The sequence below is a fragment of the Trachinotus anak genome, unplaced genomic scaffold, assembly GCF_046630095.1.
Source record: "Trachinotus anak isolate AG129_WGS33_773 ecotype Australia unplaced genomic scaffold, CSIRO_AGI_Tana_v1 ptg000037l, whole genome shotgun sequence".
NCBI classification, from domain to species: Eukaryota; Metazoa; Chordata; class Actinopteri; order Carangiformes; family Carangidae; genus Trachinotus; species Trachinotus anak.
Window position 1 is genome coordinate 268,419 of NW_027273888.1, and position 12,604 is coordinate 281,022.

The following is a 12,604-nucleotide window of genomic DNA, read 5'->3' on the forward strand; positions in this document are numbered from 1 at the left end:
ATCATAAGACAACGTCTGGTTTACATGGTGTGAGGCGGCCTGAAGCTGATCAGCCCCGTCTCCTGGACGTGATGTTTCTATACGACACAACTGGGAACTGATTACGTTTTCTACTGAGCTAATGAGGAAACTTTATTGATTTTAAGTATCTGACAGGTCCACAAATACCTGACACTGGACGTATCAGTAAAATGTTCCCAGACAACAAATATCTGATCCTGCAGATCAACATCCACCTGTAGAGCTTCCAGCTGAATTTAACTGTTCCCTGGTTCTGTTCAGACTATCACAGCTCTTGGTTCAGGTTCAGGGAAAGATCCTGGTCTGGTTCAAAACAGAAAAAATCCACAGCGACTTCAGACACAACCTGTTTACTTACATCTGACTAAAACCACCATCTTTCCCCAAACTTAACCAAAGTGCTTTTGTTGGCTAAACCGATATCGGGTTGTCCCCCTCAGTATAATAATAATATATCATTAATAATAACAACAATATATCACTTGAAACTATGCAAATTAAGTAAATTAATAATATGTACAGAAAGCACTTGTGAAATTTATAAATGCAAAACGCTGCCTGCTACAATCCCAGTGCAGTAAAACACCAAATGAGAGTTATATCAAAGACAACTGGATGAAAACTGCACAAGAAAGGAATGAAGTGCTTATGGAAATGTTGATATAATGGTGTCATTAGGTAAAGGAGACGGAGAGAGCAGAGCAGGAGACCAGGGACAGTCAGACAGTCTGGAGTCAAGTTTGTTCAGCTTTTGTTTATCAGTGTTTTTGTGAAGTAATTTCCTCTTTTTACATTTGATACAAGTACACAGAGGTTACAGCAGGTCACAGCCAGACAGGACAGCACCGACACCGTCGATTGATGAATGAATAAATAAATGTGAAGAGTCTAAACAGAGTGAGACAGAGGAGCAGACGCACACGGTGGCAGGAGAGAAGCTCCTCCCACAGATCATCACACAAGGCGATGGTCATTTTAACGTCTTTGTTGCAAAAGAAGCGACGACGCGCTGATCCAGACGCACATCAGAAGCTCTTTGTTATAGATCCAGGAGGTTCTTATACAGATCAGCTGTATGTGTGATTAAGAAGGAGCAGAATCAATGGTTGATGGTTGAGGTAAATGTGTTTGACTATTTTGCTAATAGTTCCTCCAAACACAGTGGATTAAAATGTGAATTCATGTGTTAAAAGCACAATAAAAGTTGATCCATTTTCAATTACCATCTAATAGACTGTAATTTTATTCTGACAATGAGCAGAAATAATGTTAATAATAATGTTAAATACATTTTGTGCCGGATAAAAAAGCTCTTGCGAAGGAAAAAATAAGCTTCAGCAGAGCAGCTTTACTTTTAAAAGCCTGGGTTGAGGTTAAAATGTGAGCAATTAGGAGGTTAACAAAGGGTCACTATCATTACCCAGCAGGCACTGGTGTTTCAAGTCATTCTGTCAAAACCACCACAGTAAGTGGGGCAGCTCCAACTTTCTTGATTTTTATGTCTCTATTGTCTCCCAGCAGTGCCCGCTGCTTCACCCAGGAACTGGCCCTCACATAACCTCTGGCACAGACAACCAGTTACTTACTCACACACACACACACACACACACAGGCTTATGACAGGTTAGGGTCAAAGGGAGGGTAGAACACACACACAGAGCCACACACACCAGAGTCAAACCAATTCCTGTCAATTTAGGGTTTTTATAATGACAGAATAAGGGGCTCTTTGAGATAGCAGAGATCACTGAGAACTGATAGAAGGGGCCACCCCAATTAAGCTACCGCTGCTTCAACAGACAGACACACACACACACACACACACATGCTATCAAACCCCCAGATGCACAGGACAGCACTCTTATCGAGAAAGTGTGTGTGTGTGTGTGAGAGAGAGCTGGTCCGTCCTTCTTCCTCCTCTTCTCACACACACACACACACACACACACACACACACAGGCTTCATTCATCCATCTGTTTACCTAAACATACCATTTCCCATCCTACCACAGCGCTGATAACGGCACAGACAAGCCTGGTTTATTGGAGTCATTTCCATGTCAACACTGCTGAGTGTGTCTCGACTGAAGACACAGCAGCAGCCTCATCTGTGGACATCACACTTTACATTCGAGCCATGTGGGTTTTGTTCTCGTGCTGCTGAGCTCATCGTGAGGCCAGCAGGGAAACAGGTCTTTAAAATAACAACCAAGCACAAAACCACTGTGTGTAAAGTATAACCACAAGACACCGAGTACAATAAAGTCACAGTCACACAAGAGAGACGAGTTAAGCTACAGATTCAAAGAGAAGCCTTGGGGATGCTGGGATATATCAACATGGAAAGAAAAATAAGTTGAGATAAATGTGTCATCTACTGATGGGTTTGAGTTCTAACTAGTGGAACCTGCAGCTAACCGGCTCTAACCTGCAGAGCCTGACGGGTAGTTCAATGATGCTCGGGGAGGAGTAAAGGCTCACTTAGCTGTGAGGCAGGTGGGAGACCAGTGAGGGATCATGTCATTAAGACGGAGAAATGTTTCCTTCATGATTCAGATCTGTGACCAGCTGTCTGCTCACAACACCACCTTGAAGTTTAGAGATCCAGTGTGTGGGTGGAGGATATGGAGGCTGAATTGTAACTTAACTTTCACTTCCTTCTTCAGTCTGACATCCTGTTCACTGTTTCCTCTGTCAGATTAGGTCGTGTTTAGTCCAAACTAATCAGCATCGATTTTTCAACATCATTTTTTGAGCAGTTTGTGCCTTTATTACAATACCTGCAGAGAGAGAGAGAGAGAGAGAGAGAGGCTGACATGCAGCAACGGGCCACAGACCTGACTGAGCCCAGGCCGCTGCATTAGGACTAAGCCTTAACAATAGGCGCTGAACCAGGTGAGCCAATGTGGCGCCCGTTGGTTGGACAGTTTTGCGTCCCTGCTCCTCTGACGACGTCTCTGTTCCTACATTTTCCTGCACAGGTCTGATTGGCTCAGTTCTATCTCCAGTCAGGGAAACAGGTGTCGACAAACACAACATGTGTGCAGTGATTCAAAGGTCTGGAACCAGAAAAGGTCAATTTGTGGTGAACTTTTTAAAGCAAGAGACAGACAATAGGTCAAATCCCCAAAACACAGCAAAACACCAACAGACCACGAGGCAACTGATAAACTCTTTGTACATATGGCTCTGCTTCACATCGTCCAACCCGACTCTAACTACAGCTCTGGCTGAGCCCAGTGAAGAGAGGGGGAAGCAGTCATCACATGTACTTGTCACCAGCGTCTAGATACCAACTATTATTAGTCCCAACAAACCACTCAGTGTTTCCTTCTCTAACCGGAGCCTAAAACTCTGTTTGCACCACAGAAGCTGTGCGAGCTCACGGCTCACTACATCCTGCAGAGACCGCTGATGTGCCAAATTTCATTTTCAAACATTAACATAATTACTGTAACAGCTGAGACCAGCACTGCAAAGGTGCCTGTGCAGAGGAGACGACAGCGCGAGGAACGGGGACAGGTCGAACGGTGGAGAACCTGAACACAGAAATGTGATTAGTGGGTTGTATTTCATTCTCAGCAACACTCACTGGTACAGAGGCTGTTAACGAGGAACGACGCCCACTTCACTACATCAGATTATCTTTACAGTGACAATGATCTTATTCAGTTCAGGGTAAAGTAAAAGGCTGTTTACATGGTGATGTTTAATTAAAAGTATCATCTTCACTTGGTTCATTTGAATCCACTGCAACATGTAAACAGCTTGATATTCTTCTCTACAGTAACAGTTAACCAGCAGACTCCATTGTTGTCTACACACTCAACAACACCACCACTGTGCAGCTGGACCATGAAGAGGAAAACCAAAAGTCAGTGGATTTGATTGTGTTTCGTAAATTCTGTCGCAAAGATCTGATAAAACTGCTGAACCACAGGAATCAGTAACAGTAAGATATTAAAGGTACTTCTACACTCACTGTTACTGCTTATCCATCCAGTACTTTAACGGGACAGTGTATTAGTTTTTAAGAGGAAAAAGGAATGAACATTGCTTTATTTACCTATAGATACATTAACATTCTTGACTAACAAATCACTAATGGTTATTTTTTTATCATTAACTAATTGACTCTATGTGTGTGTGTGTGTGTGTGTGTGTGAGACAGAGCTGCCCGCCCCTCACACACAGGGAACAGTTAAGACGTCCGTCTGGATCAGAAACGCAGTTGGTGAGATAAAATGTGTGAGAAAACTTTATGTACCAATAATAAACAGGACTTGTATTTTCTTAATTCCTCCAGTACTGACAGCAGAACCAGTAACATCGAGCTCATCAATACCACTGTCTCCGATAAACTGGGTTTCGGTTCCCATCCCTACTAAAGCCGTTAAGCATTCTAACTGCATTTTGTATTTTATTTTTGCATTTGCACAGTGCTGTGAGAGGAAGGTGCCACAGTTTTGCCTGCAACAGTTTTGCATGTGACAGCAGAAATGACTCACTCAGTCACTCACTGCTGTGCAGAAAAGGCCTCGCAATCATGACTCCAGTCATGATTGTTTCAGGTGTCTGTGTTGTTTGACACTAAATTATTACACTTTTTTTTTCTCTTAGTAACAGCAAGACAGTTTTTGACTATTGTATTACTGATCAGTCATCAATACATTCTAATTAATCACTGAAAACCAAAGCCATGACTTTACACTGATCATACAGATATACTGAATATCTTTCAGCTGTCTCAAAGACTCCCCACCAGCGGCTGTGCTGCTAATTAAGCTAATTAAAAAAAGAAATGCCCTCTGAATTAACTGAGGGATGGTTTTCCCACCAGGAGTCAGTTGATTGAAGCTGCATTAAATATTCTCATTTTTAATAACTGCAACACGACTGGAATATTTTAAAGGTTTGTTTGTAGACAGTTCTACAGATGGATTGGAGAGAGTTAACTGGGCCCCTGCAGTTTAATATGTTGCTCTCTGACTTACAGCTCTAATAAAACTGTTGACCACAACTGTTTCAGATCTCTCGCTCAGAGATCTTAACTGACACCTGCTAACCAATCAGTGTTGAGTATTTTCAGTCTTTAGTTCCCTGTGTGCTGCAGGCCTCGTCACTTACAGCTCCACAGACACACGCTGCTGCCAGCTGCTTCTTTGCACCTGCCTAGGACAAGCTTCACTGGGAAGAAATAACTCACAGGATGTTCACAGCTGTGTTGTGAACCTGCTGCACAGGTGAGTGGAACAGCAGGAGGGACACGGACGTGACGCAGGGCCTCAGTTGTAACAAAAGACCAGGGTGGAGGAGCCACTGCTGTAAACCTCTGTGGCTGCAGATTATATCAGTTACACTTCAGAAACAAACACACAGGGTGGTAAGTAATGATTTTTTATTATTATTATTATTATAGATTAATCTGCTGATTACTCTCTTAATTAATCAGTTAATAGTTTGATCTGTGAAGTCCGTAACAAGTTCTTGCAGCTCAAGGTGAACTCGTTCTGTTTTAGGAGCGTTGAGTTAAGAATCAACGCGCTGCACAGCTCTACACTCAAATAAGGTTTTATCCATTTGGAATATTAAAGTATTTTCGGTTCATTAGGAAACTAATTAACTAATTAAAACTAGACTGGCAGAGGACGTCAGTGGAGTAGGCGGTCTTTCAGTGCAGCCCAGGACACGTGTTCACACTGCTCAAAACATCCTGTGTGAGTTCACACCTGAACTCAGAGCTGTCCACCTGTGACCAGATCGCCAGGGACTGAAGTTTATCACAGGTCTGAACAGGAACAGAGAGCAGCAGCAAACCTGCAGAAATCAGGAATCTGGAACAAGTTCAAATCTGGCAAAACTGCAGCAGCTGATCAATTGTTGAAATAGCTGATCAGTTAATCAACTAATGTTTCAGCTTCAAAGAAGAAACGTGAACAGAATCTCCAGGGTTTTGTCTCTGGTATTCAAACAAAAGAGAGAAATTACATTTTCACTTTGTTTCACTGTGTCGACTATTTCGCTCAATTTCTGAAATGCATATTTCTTTCAACATGACTTTTATATGATGCTTTAAAGTTGTGTGCTTCCTGAGAGGGAAACTCTGGGACAAATTCAGCCATTTATTTAAAACAACAACCACACAAGTTTTCCCGAGGATCGGCTAAAAGTTGCAGATGTGATGTTGAGAAAGCTCAGTGTGAACCAGCCACATCAGCTGTTACACAATCAGATGACCAGTGTGTGTCTGACTGATCAAATGCTTCTACAGAACATCACACCACCAGTTTCTCCTTTCATCTACATCCCTTCACGCAGAGGAAAGGTTTGTCAGTGTGATTCAGAGTTAATATTAATCTGTATGAAGCGACCGCGACTCCCACACTCATGATGTGTGAGATGTTTTTGAGAATACTGTTGAAGGTCAGAGCTTCTGCTTACAGACACTAATTCAGTGTTTTCATCAAGTTATTCACAAGGTTTGTCTCAGAGAGATGAACAGAAGATGAAAAGAAATGACAGAAATAATAATGATAAAGAAGAGAAAGGACACAAACCCAGCAGAAGGCCGAGACATGGGTTAACAGGTTTGTATAAAACAGATCAGGAGTAATAAGGAAGAAATTAGCTGCAGTTCTCTGTCACTTCAACTCATTAATATTCCCTGTCAGTCTTTTGATTAGTCCCAGCAGTTATGATAACTTGCTCTGTCTCACGTGTGTTTTACTGTAATTTCTGTTTCAGTGATGAGTTGTGGCTGCAGAGCCTCCAGGAGAGTGACGGCTCCTACATCAGCTGACCAACACATGTATGACCCACATGTACACACACACACACACACACACACGTGATGGTCTGTGCATCGGTGTGAGTGTAAACACCGTCAGTGTCTGATCAGCTGTTGCTGCAGTCAGGTCACACCCCTCCCAGCACGACACACACACACAAAGGAAGCAGGATGCTGATTTGAAGCATAAACACAACATTAAGATCCTGTGTAGTTCAGCACAACCAGACCTGTGTTTCTCACCTCGCTCAACAGGTAGGGGACGAGACGAACTGCAGACTGAACAACAAATGACATCAGTTGACTGTGTGTATCCAGAGCCTCATATATCTGACTGCGCTGTGTTCACAGTAATACACATCAACGAGCCACAGCCTTGCTGGTTTCTCTTTGACTCAGCTGGCTTGTCGCTGCTCAACCTGACAGCTGTGAAGAAAGGTGGATGTAGGTGCGCCACACCGCCTCCGTCACACACAACAATATGGTTCCTCATCACGCACACGCCAACAAAAGCACTAACACAACTCTAACCAGCAACGTTCAGTGTCTGGCCGATCTGCTCCCACAACTGGGCCTTTCTGTCATCAAGCTTCTCCTCCATTTTCTTGGTTATCAGGGTGATGAGTCCTGCCCCATATGATTGGTTGCCTGAGAGGAGCTGCAGTGAAGACACCAGCACCTTTCTGAAGAGTTCAGGGCACTCGGAGCAGGGGCACGATGCTGGGTGCAACACTTCTTCACACTCCTCATCAGGAACAGCAGAAAAAAGACACTGGCGCTCAGAAAAAAAAAAAAAACACTAAATGGACACACACCTTTAAAATAAAACACATATATGTGATTTTTTAGGTTTCCACCTCTTTTTTGCATCGTAGGAGCCAATGAGTTTGGGACAGACTAACACACTGCTGGTGTAGATCTTTTGATGGGATTTGTTGACAATAAGAAAACTGAACATCACCATCTTTATCCTTTAATTGCTTTGCTGAAATGCTCATCAGCAGTGGTTTAAGACAGAAGCACAGACTGTTATCCATTCACGCATGAGGGGCTTGAAGTTAGTGTCATGAGAAATAAAATCTGTTCCACAGGTCTGTCTGTAATTTTGAGATGAAAAAAAATCTGAATGGAGAACAACGTGACGAAAAAGTGCAAAAATTTAAAATATCAATGTTTTTATCAGAATTTTTACATTTCTGACAAAAAAGAAAATATGTGGTGATGACTCTGCTCTCGATTACGCTTCTTATTTACACAGTAGCTCAAGGATGCATCACTCATCACACAATCAGACACGGCTGAAACTCACATAGGTTTTATTGGACCCATCGTTCACAGTATAACATTCAATAAACTTCCGTGATAGGTGCACAACCCAGAGACACCGTAAACTGCCCAGGTACAGTCAGAAATAAAACACACACACACACACACACACACACATTCAGTGAGCTCAAGATAAACTCTATGAGAGGATTCCCGGTCTTCCGTGGTTCTCCTGATGTTAATCTGAATATGAGATGATATGGGACAGGGTGACATTAGCCGCACGGTAACCATGCCAACCATCATATCAAGCCCTTCTCGTCTCCACGGCAATCCTGCATTACAACAACCTGAGTGTGCAGCCATCTGAACAAACGCCTCAGTCTGCACATTCAGGATTCACTCAGGTGAGGATCTGCACAGGTGCAGAGGCCGAACATCAACATCTGGACTGATTCAGTTCTAATGTAGCAGTGTTTTCTTTTTCTTTTTCCCCTTTAATTCGTATCTTTGTGTCGTCCCACTCCTCTGCGCTGCACTGTCAACAAGTGTTTTCAGGTCTGAGAACAGCACCAGCATGAAGGACAGCTGCTCCTGGCTGCTCACAACCAGAAGTAAGAGGAACAATCAGAATCCCTCCCTTCATGCATCCTCTGTACGGCACACGTTACCAGCTCGTACCTTGAAAACACTGATGGTTCTGCTTGGAAACACAGACAAAGTCTAAACGTGGGAAAAGACCTGCAGAGCACAGACCACATATATGCTTTTTACACTGCACAACCGAGTGACTGCAGAGAGCAACACACTGAGCAACAGGTGCATTATCATCACTAAAAAACTCCCCAGCTTTGTCTGTATCTTGAAATAAATGGACATACAGCAATCCATAATTAATATTGCTCATCGATTTGTGCAAAAAATGAAAAGAAACTGATCATGAAAAAGCAAAGTCGTGGGCAACGACGACTCTTTTGCTTCCATCAGTCACGACAACCAAATCCAGGGCTACAACGGACAATTTTTTTTTACTGTATGGATCAATGCTTCTATTATTAACAGATTATCAATCAGTCTATAAAATGTCCATCATATGTTCCCAGAGCCCGGGGTGATGTCCGACCAACAGTTTACAGTGATTCAAACAGAGAAAGGACTTAATACAACATCTTACACAATAAATTAATAAACTGATTATCAAAAACTTTGTATTTGCCCTTTTAAGATGATTTTGCCTCCAACAACAACCAATAATGTGTTTTACTTTCCTGCAAACACATATTCAGTAAGATTATGAGCCAATGGTTTGAGTGTTGACATCATTTACTTAGAAACTACAGACTGTTCACACTGTTTCACTGCAGCCACTACAGCCACAAACAAGCTTTAATCAAGTTCAGTAACCGTTTCACAGTAAGAAAGCAGCCACACTTACAAACTGCATTATGTTTGGAATTAGCTGGACTAACCATCTCAACTGAACTGTGTCGGTTAAATCAGCTTCTTCAGCTGCAGGATGTCCAAGTTCTTTTTCACTTTTTGTTTTCAACAATGCAACACAACTGAGTTTACCTGTGGGTTATGGATGTTTGGCTTCCTGCAGTGTGTAAAAGCACAAATAAACACACACACACACACACACACACACACATCTTCCCTCCCCCTTCTTCACTCACACCTTCTCAAACACACCTTTCATGAGATTTTCTCACCTGAAGAACAAAAGAAAAACTAATCTCAACATTGCACCTTTTCTCAGGTTAGATCAAGTCAACAACTGGACCTGAGCTGATAAAAAGCAGATTTATTATGAGAATATTAAAGGAGCAGAGGAGAGAGGACGTGTTGAGCTAAAGGATCATTTGCAGCGCACCATACACTGTGTGGTCACATCCCATCCATCCCTGTCAATGCATCATTTTATCACTGCCAAGATACAGTATGACACAGTGACACTACAGTTAATCAGCTTTAACTTCAAGTCAAAGACAGAATGGTGGGTTAAACTCCTGGTCACAGGTCATCGCCTGACCGACAGGAGGACAAAAGTAAAAGTGAGATGGATAAACTGGGGAACACTACACTGCCTTGTATTTTTAATTTGAGTGATTATTTCTCCAGATACTAAAGCAGAAACTGTCTATGATGCAGTGTAGCAGCACCAGATCCTCATGACTCCAAAATGTCACTGCCATTTCAATTTCCATAATTGTCATAACAGAAGAATAATTTTTAGTCATTTGTAGACATTTATAGAGTCGCAGGTCACAGTCTGTTAAATGCCTGTAGTTGTTTCCTTTTCTTGGTTTCATATCATTATAAATAGAATAATGTGAGTTACCAAACAAATTCATCTTTGAGACCAGGACTTTGGACTCTGGTGACCTTTAATGGGCACCTGACATTTTTTGGGGGGGTTTTGACACTAGATGACACCAAATACAATGGAAATCCATTGAGCTGATCAAACCCAATTCTGTAGCAGACATGCTTCAAGATAGCAACAAACCCCAAAAACATTTAAAAGTTACAATTTCAGATAAAAGAATAAATTTTATTATAAATTGATTGATGACAGAAACTGATAAATAAATTCACCCCTTTCTTTTACCATGGGAAGTATAACTCCTGTGAGCAGTGTATTGTCTGTCAGTCGACAGGCTGCTAAAATAAAGGGTTTAAAACAGACCCGGTGCAAAACCACTAACAGGCTCAGCTCTGTAATGGAACAGGTGTTTGCTGTAGTCATGGCACTGAGCCAGGGAAAGTTATGTTGTACAGCTTCAGGCTACAACACACACACACACACACACACACACACACACCTTGTTTCTTTAGGCAAATAAGGGTAGCCCAATAGTGCACATGAAAACGGGACACACATGCACGCACACACGCACACGCAAACACACACACAGCCCATAGTGAAAGAGGAAGGTGCACTAACCGTCGCCTTGATGGGGACGTACAGCACCGGCCTGTCCGACGGGCCGTTCTTGCCGTCCTGCAGGGTCCCGATCTGGAAGCCCTTGGACTTGACCCAGAATTTAAATTTGGCGTTGATGTGGTTGTTGCTTTTGTCGTGCAGGAACACGCCGTTGCTGTTCTCCTCGTCCCCCTGGAGCAGGGTCTGCAGGATTTTGTTGTATTTGCGCCGGGTCACGGTTTTGGTCTTCCCGGAGTCCCCGTACGTCCGCAGGCACCAGTCCTGAAATTCACCGAACATCTCCGCCCCTCCGGCCGCCGCCGCCGCCGCCGCCTCGGACGCCGGAACCCCGCCGCTGGGACTCCGGCTCCTCTGCTGGTTCTGGTGCTGGTGGTTGGCGGTGGCGGAGGTAGTCACCATGTCCGCCACACTGCTGGCTTTTCTCGTCGTCATGATCAAAACGAGGTACACTTTGTTTAAAGAAGAGAGAAAAGACCCACTTCGTGTCCCTTAAGATTCGTCAGAATTCGGTTCGGTTGAGCTAGCGAACGTCGCCGAGAACGCAGGACAAACGGCGGCTCTCTGTCTTTTCACCGGGGGCGAAATCAGTGCAGATCTTCAAATTTGGTGAAAAAAAAAACTAACGAAATCTTCAAATTTCCTCCGAACCTCTGGTATAATGAGTCCAAACCTTTAAATTCCCTCCATTCCTCAAGACAAAAACAACCTCGCCACAAAGTCCCATTCGTTTCTTAAACTGACGTCTAGAATTCGCCGTCGGATCGCACCTCCTCCTCCCTCTCGGCGATTACGCACCAATGGATGGCTGCGAACAGACCGAAAGAGGGAACGAATAAGCGCTCACTGGGATGCCGAAATTGAACTCCAAACCAGCCCGTTTGGATGTAATTTCGGCAGGAAAAACGGAGACACAAGAGCGGACCTGGAGGCAGGTAGCCGGGCGGGCGGGCAGGGAGGCGGACCGGGCCGGGCGGTGCAGAGTGGAGCGGTGTGCCCTCCTCAGACACACCTGTTAGCAGCGTGGGTCGGTCGGCCTGTCCCGTGGGGGATGTCGGTCACCGCCTCCCCTCTTCTACCACCTCCTCTTCCTTCTCTGGGGGGGAGGGCTCGGTATCTTCACCTGTTTTTCTTTTAAAACAAGCTATTAGCGATTTAAAAGGCGGGTTTCTCCGGGCTCGTCTGCCGGGTCTCCATCACCGCTGAGCCGGGGGAGCGCACGGTTCGCTGAGGGGAACGACACGTTGTGAAATTAGCGGATTGATTTGCCTATTAACCGCCCTTTTTTATTGATGACCAGTCAGAGCAGCCGCCCTGTCTTGTTTGTCTTTTCCCTGTCCTCAGTCTTCCTCCTGCGGGCTGATGGGAGACAACCGGACACCTGTTTGAATCCTGTTTGTCTCTCCTCCCTCAGAGCGCAACGCTACGCCTCATTTCCTCCCCCCTCAAATAAACGATCAGGTCCGACGCTGGTGACAATACGGTGTCGCTTCCCCAGCAGCAGCAGCAGCTGTAGTCCGAAACATTATCCAGAAACACTCTGCTGCGACACACGACCAGTCCAGAGAGGCGACGGGACATGCGGG

At 44.1% G+C, this 12,604-nt stretch overlaps 1 protein-coding gene across 1 annotated transcript in view; it reads right to left on the minus strand.

The window, feature by feature from the left end:
• Positions 1-12,604, minus strand: part of LOC139614747 (nucleolar protein 4-like) — a 139,784-nt gene extending 127,180 nt beyond the window's left edge. Inside the window, exon 1 of the mRNA XM_071472294.1 lies at positions 11,022-12,604. Coding sequence (XP_071328395.1) covers positions 11,022-11,453 — 432 coding nt within the window. The 5' untranslated portion in view covers positions 11,454-12,604. The remainder of the gene's footprint in view (positions 1-11,021) is intronic.